Consider the following 15467-nt stretch of genomic DNA (forward strand, 5'->3'; position numbering starts at 1 on the left):
ATCCACTATGAATAATTCACCAGCTTCCACCTGAAAATATGCAGAGGGGGCAGGATGTTGAGGAAGAGAGGGGTACAGCGGTACGATTGATTGCTGTTCGGGTTTCCTCTTGCTGGGCTCGGTTGGCATGGGGGGACAGTTTTTAGCAGGACGCAACGCGAGGAGTTGTGAGCTGAATATTTGGTTCCCGACCAAAATCAAGGGGTGAGAATTTGGTCATTACCCCTACGGGTAATAGGAAAACAGAGCCAATCTCTCTCTGATGATTGGGTCGCAGTGTTGGGGAGGGAAGGATTGTGGAGTGTATGTAGGGGTAGGGATTCGGCAAGTATTTATTATTAATAATAAAGTTTTGTGTTTTGGGAAGAGGGAAGCGCTGACTCAGGACTTTAGCTGAATGCTAAAAGCCCCTTATCACCTCAGAAGAAAGTCGCTCTCTCTGGCTTTCGCCCCCCCCCCCCCCCCCCCACGAGACTTTATAGGAAAATAACTCTCGCCCTCACTTTAATCCTTGTTTTTCACTTTCTTCGTGTGTTTCACCCACTCATCCTAATGTTTTATTGAGGGCCACAGCACAGTTTGATGGAACGTGTGGTAAATAGTAAAAGCTAGAATAAATGGCGTGCAATGTGCAAGTACTGTATATGAAAGGGATGTAGTGTACCTACCTGGATGGTGTGTCTCTGGGTGTGTTCTGGTTGGACAGTCAGAGCTTCTGTGTGTCGTAGGTAGGTTGATTTATTAGTTTGACTTCATCTTGATGTGGATACCTACAGGTGTGGCATGTCAAGAAGCTGGTTAAACTGGGGACAATAAAAGGCCACTCTCTAAAATGAGCGGTTTTGACCAGGAATGTCCACCAGAGCTGTTGCCAGAGAATTGAATGTTCATTTCTCTACCATGAGCCACCTCAAGTTTTAGAGAATTTGGCAGTATGTTCAACTGGTCTCAAAACCGCAGACTACGTGGCGTCTTGTGGGCGAGCAGGTTTGCTGATGTCAACAGAGTGCCCCATGGTGGGGTTATGGTATGGGCAGGCATAAGTTACGGCCAACAAGAGGAATGTGGGAGAGCTAGTGGACAGCTACAGTCACAATTGCATTGTATTGATGGCAATTTGAATGCACATAGATACCGTGACGAGACCCTGAGGCCCATTGTCGTCCCATTCATCTGACCCCATCACCTCATGTTTCAGCATGATAATGCACGGCCCCATGTAAGGATCTGTACACAATTCCAGGAAGCTGAAGATGGCCCAGTTCTTCCACGGCCTGCATACTCACCAGAGATGTCACCCATTGAGCATGTTTGGGATGCTCTGGATCGACGTGTACAACCGCGTGTTCCAGTTCCCTCCAATATCTAGCAACTTCGCACAGCCATTGAATAGGAGTGGGACCACATTCCACAGTCCACAATCAGCCTGATCAACTTAATGTGAAAGAGATGTGTTATACTGCATGAGGCAAATGGTGTCATGCAGTACAACACATCTCTTTCACTGGTTTTCTCATCCACTCCCCTACTCTTTAAAAAAAAAAACATTTATCTGTGACCAACCGATGCATATCTCTATTCCCAATCATGTGAAATCCATAGATTAGGGCCAAATGATTTCCTATATGACCTGTAACTCAGTAAAATCTTAGAGATGGCATGTTGTGTTTTATATTTTTGTTCAGTATAGTTACTCATTATAGGAGAGTGACTCAAGGATCAGGGAGAATCAGTTTGATACACGGCAAATACTCTCTCTCTCTTCCACCTCCCTGTTATCCTTTTTCCCCCCGCTCTCCTCTCACCCTTCTCCCCCTCTACCACATCTCTTCTATTTGTCTCCTCCTCTCAGGGATGGGTCTGCAGGCATTCGTAGAGGCCTTCTTCTACCTGGCCCAGCGCCGGTTCAAGTCCCTCCCCCTGAGGGAGCAGGTGGTGTCCCTGCTGGAGGTGTGTGAGGCTCAGCTGGAGAACCAGGGAAGAGGGGATCCTGGAGGAGCTCTACCCGAGGACAGCACCTCCTCCACCAGGCGCTCTGTAAGCTGCGGCAGGACCCAGCCAGGCAGGACTGTACACCCCCACCATATGTCAACCTCCACCCCAGGCCAGGCTCTGTCGGCCCCTCAGCTCTGCTCCCCGTCCACCCCGCGCAGGGCCTCGTCCCAAGACTACAGGCTGCATCAGAGACTACGTCCCACACACAAGGGCAATGTAGAGAACTGACCCGACTGGGGCCTAAGGAGCTATACACACACACACACACACACACACACACTCCTAACAGAGGAACACAAAGACTGGCTCAAATTCCCCCAGGGGGTCCTGTTGAGAGAAGAGACACAGATTGTTGGGAGCTGACCTCAGAGGCTCAGCACCATGAGGCCTTTTCTGGAATTCATTACTTTCCTTAAAAAGGAGAGGAGGAAGTCCACAGGGTGGTTGAGAAAGTGGGAGAACGAGGTGTGTGTGTGTGTGTGTGTGTGTGTCAAGAAAGGTCACTCAGGTCCAGAGGGGGAGATGGTTGGTTGTAAGGCCCTGCTTGAGATGCAATTATTGATTAATAACTTCAGGGTAGGTTGTGTCTCGCTTCAGCCCTGTTGAGCAACCCACTGAGCAATCTCACACACACGCTCTCTCTTCAGGGAAATCGACGCACGTACTGCAGTTTTACACACAGTGTATGTTGCGGGTATGGATCTGAGCAATTCCACGATAGCTTTAGAACCTACAACATTTGCACAGATGTGTGTGTGTGTGTTTGCCTGTGTGTTTAGTGTATTTGGCCATAAACTGTAATGGCCAGCGGTTCTGCCATTCGGCTGTTCCTGCTCACAGAACCAATCAGTGATGAGATGTCTCATCATTGTACCAAAGGGAAAAGGACATCCTCCCAGACCGTTCCACCCAATCACAAATGGTCCCTTAGCCCAACAGTACCCCCCATGCACTGAAGACCACCTGAGAAGATTGGATGGTATATAAGTAATATGGGAAAAAACAGCCTATCTGAAGACAAAGTCAAGTAATTAATGATTTGCCAATACCTATCATATACTCTCAGATATCAGAAGTGTGTAGGTCATATGGGCTATGGTTTGATTTGGGACTGGGCATTTCCTCTCCTTTCATAACAGCAGCTACTCCAATAACATAGCAGCCTTAGACAAACAGCAGTGAGCGAGACAGATGGTTACTCAAAATGGCCGCCACAGACCCAAATAGGAGCGCGTCTCCTTTGCTTTGACGCCCTTCGTGGGGAATAGGAAGTTACGAGACCGAACCAGGACTGTAATCAGGAGAATGCTGTCATTCAACACTGCTTGTTTGCGAATACTGTGTCATCCGTATCCATAGGAATGTTTTGAATTGTATTTGATTTTGTTAGTTTTTCCTCCACATAATTTATTCCCGCCAGTCAGTGTCACCTATAAACAGTTGCCGCTTGCCGGAGAATGAAACTAAACACTAAAGCTATCATCTTGGTTCCTTCAGTACCACATGGGCTGCTGCTTGTTCACAAGCCCATCATTAAGAACACACACTACTAAGACTATAGACGTTTGGGCCATCTACTACTGTACTCTACCACAGCATCTGAGAAAATAGATACTCGACCATAACCTCCATTGGGATGTACTGTGCGTCTGTTCATAGCACTGCAATGCAGAATAAAGGACTGTATTTAAACCAGTTGAAAGGGTTTTTCTTGAATGCTGACAGATTGTAAAAACAGAATCTCCTAACTCCCAATAGGTTTTGAATGTGCAGTGCATATACATATTTTCATGCGCCAGTGTGGATGAAGGGGGGGTCAATTTTAAAGCCATATGTATTCAATTCAAAATCAAATAAATTGTGAACATGAAGAATAAAGTTAAGAATGTAGGCAGCAGGTAGCCTAGTGGTTAGAGCGTTGGACTAGTAACTGAAAGGTTGCGAGATCGAATCCCCAGTGCTGACAAGGTAGAAATCTGTCGTTCTGCCCCTGAACAAGGCAGTTAACCCACTGTTCCTAGGCCGTCATTGAAAATAAGAATTTGTTTGCCTAGTTAAATATAAAATTGTAAACATTTGAGGACGGGTGAAATAATGAATGTTGAAATCAAAAACCAAACGATTGAAAGCAAAATGTATAGAATTGTAAACAAAAATAAGGTGTCAAAAACAAAATCCCAACTTGTAAGCAGATCATTTTAAAGCGAGAGCTGAACTCTATGACAAATTTATTTAAAAATATATATATATATTTGAAAAAAAATCGTTTTCGGTTCAACTTTCCCAGCAACCAATCCTATTGAATAGATTTTGCCAACGCTCTTCCCTGCATGTACTACCTTTTGGTTACGCTACTCGTATCTTTGCTTTCAATGTCTGTTTCTTTGCTTTTACTGCCAGTCTTTTCAATTGCGAGTTTTGGCATTATTTTTCAGAGAAAGGCGGGGTTTAGAGGGAGGCGGAAACAATGAGTTTCCATTGGTCCACTAGTTTTGGAGTGACGGTTCATCTTGACCCAATCAATGAACATGATAGACAGGCTTTTTCTATTGCCTACTTAAGTAGACGGTCTGACGTCACCTGATTTTAGGGTTTTAAGCTAACGTACTTAAACATTTGGAGACCTAAGATATAGGCTTCAGTAGCCATGCGCAAATTAATAACAGTATAGCGCCATACCTACTGAGTTGATTTATAAAATGTTTTAATTCTATGCCAGGACTTTTCACTGCATTTTTTAAAACAATTTGTATCGTGTTAAATGTTAGCCACTATCAGTAACCACCGTCAGTTATACCCATAACCTACATTTATAACTCATTTGAATGTTACTTTCCTTACGTTTAGCATCGTTCCATTACAATGTTATTTTAGCATTCTTTCCTCTGTCACATTCATGTGGTTGTTCCTGAGGATCTCTAGCAATAGTGGATCATATTAGACTAACGTATTACAAGTTGTGCAATAATGTAGCCTGTTTGAATTAATTTTATGGAACGCTCGTTTAAACCTGGAGCCTGGCACGGTTCATGAAGGTTCAGGACTACTGGAACATTGTTTTCACAGTTCCATGATTAGTGATAATTAGAGTAAATGTATAGGACCAGCTGTATATTTTTGTATATTATATATTTATGTTTATACAATATACACTGCTCAAAAAAATAAAGGGAACACTTAAACAGCACAATGTAACTCCAAGTCAATCACACTTCTATGAAATCAAACTGTCCACTTAGGAAGCAACACTGATTGACAAATTTCACATGCTGTTGTGCAAATGGAATAGACAATAGGTGGAAATTATAGGCAATTAGCAAGACACCCCCAATAAAGGAGTGGTTCTGCAGGTGATAACCACAGACCACTTCTCAGTTCCTATGCTTCCTGGCTGATGTTTTGGTCACTTTTGAATGCTGGCGGTGCGTTCACTCTAGTGGTAGCATGAGATGGAGTCCACAACCCACACAAGTGGCTCAGGTAGTGCAGCTCATCCAGGATGGCACATCAATGCGAGCTGTGGCAAGAAGGTTTGCTGTTTCTGTCAGCGTAGTGTCCAGAGCATGGAGGCGCTACCAGGAGACAGGCCATTACATCAGGAGACGTGGAGGAGGGCAACAACCCAGCAGCAGGACCGCTACCTCCGCCTTTGTGCAAGGAGGAGCAGGAGGAGCACTGCCAGAGCCCTGCAAAATGACCTCCAGCAGGCCACAAATGTGCATGTGTCTGCTCAAACGGTCAGAAACAGACTCCATGAGGGTGGTATGAGGGCCCGACGTCCTGCACGGTGTTGGGCTGTAAGCACAACCCCCACCTGTGGACGTTTGGCATTTGCCAGAGAACACCAAGATTGGCAAATTTGCCACTGGCGCCCTGTGCTCTTCACAGATGAAAGCAGGTTCACACTGACCACATGTGACAGACGTGACAGTCTGGAGAACGTTCTGCTGCCTGCAACATCCTCCAGCATGACCGGTTTGGCGGTGGGTCAGTCATGGTGTGGGGTGGCATTTCTTTGGGGGGCTGTGCTCGCCAGAGGTAGCCTGACTGCCATTAGGTACTGAGATGAGATCCTCAGACCCCTTGTGAGACCATATGCTGGTGCGGTTGGCCCTGGGTTCCTCCTAATGCAAGACAATGCTCATGTGGCTGGAGTGTGTCAGCAGTTCTTGCAAGAGGAAGGCATTGATGCTATGGACTGGCCCGCCCGTTCCCCAGACCTGAATCCAATTGAGCACATCTGGGACATCCACCAACGCCACGTTGCACCACAGACTGTCCAGGAGTTGGAGGATGCTTTAGTCCAGATCTGGGAGGAGATCCCTCAGGGGACCATCCGCCACCTCATCAGGAGCATGCCCAGGCGTTGTAGGGAGGTCATACAGGCACGTGGAGGCCACACACACTACTGAGCCTAATTTTGACTTTTTTTAAGGACATTACATCAAAGTTGGATCAGCCTGTAGTGTGGTTTTCCACTTTAATTTTGAGTGTGACTCCAAATCCAGACCTCCATGGGTTGATAAATTTGATTTCCATTGATAATTTTTGTGTGATTTTGTTGTCAGCACATTCAACTATGTAAAGAAAAAAGTATTTAATAAGAATATTTCATTCATTCAGATCTAGGATGTTATTTTAGTGTTCCCTTTATTTTTCTGAGCAGTGTATTTTGTGCATCAATTTAAAAAAAAAAAACATTTATAAATATTTTCCTCACCCTAAATAATATACAAGATCCGAGTATTTTAAATCTGCTGAAAAGGAGACTAATATGCATGTATTTAAATGGATTTCTTTCATTGATCTCGAATATTCTGAACTGTTCTCTGTTGAGAAAACTCTAATTAAAGGCACACCAAATGTTAAGGACTTGCTTTAGATAAATGTACTGAAAGCCCTATTGAATGAAAACTCCACAAGAAAATCTGTTGACCAGCAAGTTTTTTTAGCGGTTTAATTAAATGTATTCAGCACGCTCAAGGGAATCACGCCTGCAACGCCCGTTAACTTATGTCGGTGCTTACGTCGGAGTACCAACTACGGAGAAGTGCGTAGGAAAGACATGTGTAGGAAAGACGTACATTTCCTAAGTCTGAATCAGGCCTTAAGTGAGCCTCAAGGGAGCAATTAAAGGCATCTCTGTGAAATAAGCATGAGGAGGCATTATGAATGAGGTCCGTTCCCTACCCACCGTCTTCTCCCTCCCCACTAGCTCTCTGCTCCTAGGTCTAAGTCAATGGAAATGCATTCAAGAATTCAATCAATTCAGCCTCTGAAGTGTATGTGGAAAGACGAGGCGTTATGCTATAGGATGGTGGTAATGCTCTGCTTTGCATCATTCTGGGCTGCCTGTGTCTAATCTTAGATTTGTTAGATCTTACATAATATACATTTTCTACACCGTCTAATATGTGGTCCACAGCACGTGTGGTGAAGCATGTGTGGTGTGGTGAGGTCCGTGGCTGGGTAGGCACTGGCTATGATCAAATCCAGATTTAAGGGTCCATTCAATCTGTATCGCTGAAGTGTTACAGATTGCACAATAGAAATGTAAAGATAAGTTAACGATTGAGCCGACATACTGTGTATGCAGCTTTTAACGTGAATGCGGTCTCCGCTAACGTGGAAACATTGCCTTTAAATTTCAATTCCGCTGTTACGCTGAACTTCCGCGATACAGATTGAGTCGAGCTCTTAGTCAATAATAAACATTGATAATGCCCAACTTCACCATACAACAGATAGCTCTAACAACCAGTGACATAGGCTATTAACCGAAATTGACAAACAATTTTCACCAAATTGTAAATACCAATGGAGCCAATAAAAAATGTATCATCTGACAAAATGACACAGCACAACTGAGCTCAGCCATAGACCGATGTAGCATCCACAGTTACAACCAATAGGTGGCACTAATAGACCAATTTTATCTGAATAGTTTTCAACACAAACTCTTTCACAATGGATTTACAATTCTTCCAATGCACTGCGCGGGACAGACACACACAATAATATTATATTATGTGAAATATTATTACACACAAATATTTAATAAATACGGAACTAATGGATTTTCCATAACAATCGAAATGACTGAAAAATGTAGTTCAAGACGGTGTCTCATCAGAAAATTCCAGCTTGATAAATCAAATGCATCAAAGGGAATGCTGTCTATTCTCATGTTTATTCAACAGTTGACTAACCCGTAAATTGCAAAAGAAAATGCATTTAGAACTAACTTTACTTGTAAATGAAGTCCATTAGTCTGTCCTTCAGGGTGAACCTCTCAGTGACAGGATTGTAGGGCCAAGAGTGACAAAATGATCAAACCTGGCTTTCATTTGAACACTGATATTGTACAAAATGTTGTAAAGCATTCCTCTCACCTCCGATCGGCCGTCTGCTCCGGATTACTTTGTCTTTTTAGGCCGAGTGTGGTGCAGTTCTCCTCAAACCAATCATAGAAACACTTGCCTCCTGGCATCCGCATCATACATCGTGTCGCTGATACGTGCGCAGCAGAACCCCATGTCTATTGTTTTATGCTGCAGAACACGAAAGAGTGCATCAGCACAATTGACAGTGCCCAAGACACTAAAGCAAGGCCTATTTGGCAATACATTTAGACTGCAAGCTAGATAGACCGTTCGTAATAGGTGAATTACCCTACGTGAGTGCAGCCGTACACACAGCTATCTTACCAAAATAATACAAACTAAATGCTGAAAGTAGCTTATTCATTCAAAACAAAAAATACTGAATAGCAGTTTGGCTTAGAATACCGACACAACTGCGAATGAACGTATGCGAACAGAACAAAACGGCGGTAGGCCTACCATAAGCCTATAAACAAAATATCAGATTGATAAAGTTATGACGCAATCTGTATATAGGCTAGTTACATTAATAGTAAACAAACGCAGTAAACAAAAGTTGAACGCAGTAAACCTAAATACCGCCTGCTACAGTGACATGTAGCCGTGCACAGCTGCCTTGTCAAATAAATAGACCTATAGGCTTCAAACAGAGAATATTGCGCCGCTCATTAGTCCAGCAGCATGTTGCGATATGGCAATACGCCGGTTCCAATATGTACAGTTCCATTTACAACCAGGAAAAGCAATAGGCTACCAAGAAAACATAGAAATAGAATGTAACCCATCCGTTTCTATGATCAAACATACCGATATACCCTGGGTCATTGGAATTATATTGAATACTGCTTATATCATTCTACACCACAAACGTAAAAGTTCTATTCTCATTTTGCTATTCCCTATTCCCTGAATTTTTGCTGAAAATGACACCACGGGCTATACCACCAAGATGTTGATCAAAACCAACCAGCTAGATTGTTAGCTTTTCAGAAGAGTTGAGAAATCGAGCATTTCATTTTCCGCTGAAATCTTCTTCCAAAAGCATTCCTTGAGTGTAGCATGCTTCCTCTGTGCTGACTGAACACGTCTATGTGCCGGGGGGCTAGGTTCAGTCTGTTTTATCTGGTGTAATTCTCCTGTCTTATCTGGTGTCCTGTGTGAATTTAAGTATGCTCCCTCTAATTCTCTCCCTCTCTCCCTCCCTGCCCGGAGGAGCTGAGCCCTAGCATCATGCCTCAGGACTACCTGGCCTGTTGACTCCTGGCTGTCCCCAGTCCACCTGGTCGTGCTGCCGCTCCTGTTCTGCCTGCGGCTAGGGAACCCTGACCTGTTCACTGGATGCCCTACCTTGTCCCGTACCTGCTGTTTTCGGCTCTCTCTCTCTCTACCGCACCTGCTGTCTCGACCTCTGAATGCTCGGGTATGAAAAGCCAACTGACATTTAATCCAGAGCTACTGACCTGTTGCACCCTCTACAACCACTGTGATTATTATTTGACCCTGCTAGTCATCTATGAATGTTTGAACATCTTGATGAACCATCTGGCCTTAAATGGCCATGTACTCTTATAATCTCCACCCGGCACAGCCAGAAGAGGACTGGCCACCCCTCAGGGCCTGATTCCTCTCTAGATTTCTTCCTAGGTTCCTGACTTTCCAAGGAGTTTTTCCGAGCCACCGTGCTTCTACATCTGCATGGCTTGCTGTTTGGGGTTTTAGGCTGGGTTTCTGTATAGCACTTTGTGACATCTGCTGATGTTAAAAGGGCTTTATAAATACTTTTGATTGATTGACGGTTTGTCAAAGTGGAAAATGAGTTATTGCTAAGTGTTGACATCTCATTTCCCCATTGAACTTCAAACTTGTTTTTCATTCCACAGTGCAGTACCTTTACAATTCTCCTTGCTTGATGCGAATCATTTGGTTGTGTAAATAGCATGCTTCCAGTTTCAATATCCGCCTTGGGTGAAAGCCCTGTTTGCATTAGGATTCTAGGCTAACCTGGGCTGGCTCCTCTGTTCCAAGATCATCAGGAACAGTTGGAGGGGGCTGTTGAGCAGTTATCCTGGTGCCACTTTTGGAAGGGGGGATAAGCTCTTCGAGCATCATCGCTGCTGGGCTTGGCAGCGGCCTCGTGGTTTGATTTCTGAGATCCATTGTGGCAGTGGCAGATTAGCTGGTTGAAGCTAAATAGGCTAAAAACACTAATGCCTTTTACAGCTAGCTAAGAAGCGAACTCATTTCTGTAGTGGTGGGGTGTGAGGCAGAGTTGAGTGAAGCAGCTTCAACTGTAAACTTGACCCCGTCCTTCTGAATCAAAATCAAAATTACAGGCGGAGGCGTATCACAGTATTCACATAGCCTACCACGTTATTCACGTAGCCTACCACGTTATTCACGTAGCCTACCACGTTATTCACGTAGCCTACCACGTTATTCACGTAGTCTACCACGTTATTCACGTAGCCTACCACAGATAAGTAGCGTTTTTTCAAGCTTATGGAAACCCAAAGGAATCATAGCCTACCTAACCGCCCAGTGGCCTTCCATAGCCCCCTTGCGCACACACACACACTCTCCGCTCTGTCTATGGTTCCTGATACAGCGCAGTGGAGACAGCGCCAACCTGTCACTAAATCATTTTCACTTTTTTGCTATTTTTAATACTGGGATATACAACTAAAACTGAGGTGGCAAATCTACCTTTTGCCACCTCGTGGAGCCGGGCCCGAGCGTGTCTTTGTCCTGATGATTTTCTGTCGCTTCCTCTGATGAAGGTCGGCAGCGCAGGTGTTGGTCTTCCCCTCTGAACTATACCAAGTTTGGAAAATGTTGTCTAATGTAGTATAATGTCAATGTGCCGGGTTGTTTTTTCTATCTAGCTACTGTAGCTTTGTTCAGTTCAAAGGATGCAAGCGCCAAATGATGTAGACATGCCCAAAATGTGCAGAGCTTACCCACACAACTTGTTTAGGCAATACGCATGCGCAAAATATGAAATGGGCTCAATGCAATGAATGAAGCGAGGCAGCAAAACCTATGCTGAGCCTGTCCATTAAGAGTGACTGTCGTCAGGGATGGCCATGCTCGGCAACGATTTAAAGGAATTTTAATTAGTAATCAATTCGACATGATTGTTCTTTAAGTACCCACGTACCCTTCCAACTGTTTGGGTTACAGAAATATTGATTCATTATTCAACCTTTTGATGTTACCGTACTGCAACGTCTCTCTCTGTGGTAACAAAGGGATTTAACTTCCATTTCTGAAAGAGTGGGAGAAAGAGTTTTCCTGCAGGTGTTTACAGCCATCATAAAACTGTGGTGTGAAAGAGAAGAGAAGGGGGCGGGGTCTATGGTCCTCACCAAAAAGGGCAAGTCATGACAGTGCATTCGGGAAGTTTTCAGACCCCTTGACTTCTTCTACATTTATGTTACGTCATTATTCAAAAAATGTCCTCCTCAATCTACACACAATACCCCATAATTACAAAGTAAAAACAGGTTTTTAGAAATTTTAGCAAAAAAACAGAAACACCTTATTTACATAAATATTCAGACCCTTTGCTATGAGACTCGCAATTGAGCTCAGGTGCTGAGGTGCTCTTTCCATTGATCATCCTTGAGATGTTTTTACAACTTGATTGGAGTCCACCTGTGGTAAATTCAATTGATTGGACATGATTTGGAAAGGCACACACCTGTCTATAGAAGATCCCACAGTTCACAGTGCATGTCAGAGCCAAAACCAATCCATGTGGTCGAAGGAATTGTTTGTAGAGCTCCAAAACAAGATTGTGTGTCTGCACAGATCTGGGGAAGGGTACCAAACAAGTTCTGTAGCATTGAAGGTCCCCAATAATACAGTGGCCTCCATCATTCTTAAATTGAAAAAAGTTGGAACCACCAAGACTCTTCCTAGAGCTGTCGGCCCAGCCAAACTGAGCAATCGGGGGAGATGGTCCTTGGTCAGGGAAGTGACCAAGAACGTGATGGTCACTCTGACAGAGCTCCAGAGTTTCTCTGTGGAGATGGGAGAATCTTCCAGAAGGACAACCATCTCTACAGCACTCTACCAATTAAGCCTTTACGGTAGAGACGGAAGCCACTCCTCAGTAAAAGGCACTTGACAGCCCACTTGGAGGTTGCTTAAAGGCAACTAAAGGACTCAAGACTCATGACTCAAGAAACAAGATTCTCTGGTCTGTTGAAACCAACTATTTGGCCTGAATGTCAGTTGTTTTTCAGCATCAGGGACTGGGAGACTGGTCAGGATCGAGGGAAAGATGAACGGAGCCAAAGTATAGAGGGATCCTTGATGAAAACATGCTCCAGTGCGCTCGGGACCTCAAACTGGGGTGAAGGTTCACCTTCCAACAGTACAACAACCCTAAGCACACAGCTAAGGCATCGCAGGAGTGGCTTCGGGACAAGTTTCTGAATGTCCTCGAGTGGCCCAGCCAGGGCCCGGACTTGAACCCGATCAAACATGTCTGGAGAGACCTGAAAATAGCGATGCTCCCCATCCAACCTGACAGAGCTTGAGAGGATCTGCAGAGAAGAATGGGAGAAACTCCCCAAAATACAAGTGTGCCAAGCTTGTAGCATCATACCCAAGAAGACTCAAGGGTGTAATCGCAGCCAAAGGTGCTTCAATAAAGTACTGAGTAAAGGGCCTGAATACTTATGTAAATGTTATTTCCTTTTTATATAAATATTCTTGCTAAAATGGATAAACAGTTTTTCCTTTGTCATTGTGGATTATTGTGTGTAGATTGATGAGAAAAAAACGATTTAATCTGTTTTAGAATAAGGCTGTAATTTAACAAAATGTGGGAAAAGGTCTGAATGCTTTCTGAATTAAATGAGTAAAACAGTATCAAACATTATTAAAGTGACCAGTGTTCCATTATCAAAGTGACCAGTGATTCCATGTCTATGGACATAGGGCAGCAGCCTCTATGGGGTAGGGTTAAGTATCCGGGTGGTAGCCGTAACAATGACTAAGTTCAGGGCAGGGCACTGGGTGGAGGCCGGCTAGTGATGGCTATTTAACATTATAATGGCCTTGAGATAGAAGCACCTGTACTGACCTCACCTTCTGGATGTTAGCGGGGTGAACAGGTAGTGGCTTGGGTGGTTGATGTCCTTGATGATATTTTTGGCCTTTCTGTGACATCGGTTGCTGTTGGTGTCCTGGAGGGCAGGCAGTGTGCCCCCGGTGATGCGTTAGACAGACCGCACCACCATCTGGAGAGCCCTGTGGTTGCGGGCGGTGAAGTTGCCGTGCCAGGTGGTGATACAGCCCGACAGAATGCCCTCAATGGTGTATCTGTAAAAGTGTGTGAAGGTCTTAGGGACAAGCCAAATTTCTTCAGCCTCTTGCGGTTGAACAGGTGCTGTTACGCCTTCTTCACCACATTGTCTGTGTGTGTGGACCATTTCAGATTGCCAGTGATGTGTACACCGAGGAACTTGAAGCTTTACACCTTCTCCATTGCGGTCCTGTCGATGTGCATGGACCCTCCTCTCCTCCCTGTAGGCTGTTTCGTCATTGTTGGTAATCAGGCCTAATACTGTTGTCATCTGGAGGCGTGCGTGGCCATGCATGTCATGGGTGAACAGGGAGTACAGGAGAGGGCTGAGCACACACCCTTGTAGGGCCCCTGTGTTGAGGATGTGTAGTACAGGTGTTGTTTCCTACCTTTACCACATGGGGGCGCCCTGTCAGGAAGTCCAGGACCCAAATGCACAGGGCGGGGTTCCGACCCATGGCTCCGAGATTAATGATGAGCTTGTGGCGGTATGCAAATTGAAGTGGGTCTAGGGTGTCAGGTAAGATGGAGGTGATATGATCCTTAACTAGCCTCTCAAAGCACTTCATGATGACAGAAGTGAGTGCTACAGGGCGATCGTCATTTAGTTCAGTTCAGTTATCTTTGCTTTCTTGGGTACAGGAAGATCGTGAAGCATGTGGAGACAGCAGACTGGGATAGGGAGAGATTGAATATGCCCGTAAACATTCCAGCCATCTGGTCTGTGCATGCTCTGAGGACGCGGTTAGGATGCCGTCTTGGCCGGCAGCCTTGCGGGGCTAACACGTTTAAATGTCCTACTCATGTCGGCTACGGAGAACGAGAGACCAGAGTCCATGGGAGAGGGCACTGTGTTATTCTCAGTGGGTGAAGAAGGTGTTTAGCCTGTCTGTGAGCAAGATGGCGACGTCTGCGATGTGGCTGGTTTTCCCTTTGTAATTCATGATTGTCTGGAGTCTCATCCACATGCGTCTCGTGTCTGAGCTGTTTAATTGGGACTCCACTTTGTCTCTGTACTGACGTTTTGCCTGTTTGATTGCCTTACGGAGGGCATAACTGCACTATTTGTATTCAACCATATTATCAGTCACCTTGCTGGTGTTAAATGAGGTGGTTCGCGCTTTCAGTTTTGCGCGAATGCTGCCCTCTTTCCAAATTTTTTTTGGTTTGGGTATGTTTTAATAGTCACTGTGGGAACAACTCAGTCATCGTGTTAGTGTATACATCAATGTTATTCTCAGAGGTAACCCGAAACATATCCCAGTCCGCGTGATCCACAGGAGGTTGTTGGGACCTTAAACTTATTTTCCACCATAATTTGCAAATAAATTCATTAAAAATCCTACAATGTGATTTTCTGATTTTTTTTTTCTAATTTTGTCTGTCATAGTTGAAGTGTACCTATGATGAAAATTACAGGCCTCTCTCATCTTTTTAAGTGGGAGAACTTGCACAATTGGTGGCTGACTAAATACTTTTTTGCCCCACTGTATATTGGTGCCATCTTATAGTCTTTTCACAGAGTTAGCACTGCCTACCTTGCCTACCCTTACTGCACATCACTGCCTGTTACTGGCCCACAGGGCAATAATTCTACACTGGTGTTAAGCCATTTTATTTGAAGTGTAGCATATAGCACACTTTCACATACTGTAATCAGGGTTGGGGAGTAACTGATTACACGCAATCGGATTACAAAAAAAACTAACTACAATCAGTTATGTTACCAGCAAAAATATTGTAATTAGATTACAGATACCTTCAAAAAACTTAGA

At 44.5% G+C, this 15467-nt stretch overlaps 1 protein-coding gene across 2 annotated transcripts in view; it reads left to right on the forward strand.

The window, feature by feature from the left end:
- LOC139388313 (tubulin tyrosine ligase-like family, member 11) overlaps positions 1-3690 on the forward strand; it is a 39910-nt gene extending 36220 nt beyond the window's left edge. For both annotated transcript variants that reach the window (XM_071134914.1, XM_071134915.1), the window contains exon 10: positions 1853-3690. In XM_071134914.1, coding sequence (XP_070991015.1) covers positions 1853-2223 — 371 coding nt within the window. In that variant the 3' untranslated portion in view covers positions 2224-3690. The remainder of the gene's footprint in view (positions 1-1852) is intronic.
- The last annotated feature ends 11777 nt before the right edge of the window (positions 3691-15467 follow it).

The sequence above is a fragment of the Oncorhynchus clarkii genome, chromosome 29, assembly GCF_045791955.1.
Source record: "Oncorhynchus clarkii lewisi isolate Uvic-CL-2024 chromosome 29, UVic_Ocla_1.0, whole genome shotgun sequence".
NCBI classification, from domain to species: domain Eukaryota; kingdom Metazoa; phylum Chordata; class Actinopteri; order Salmoniformes; family Salmonidae; genus Oncorhynchus; species Oncorhynchus clarkii.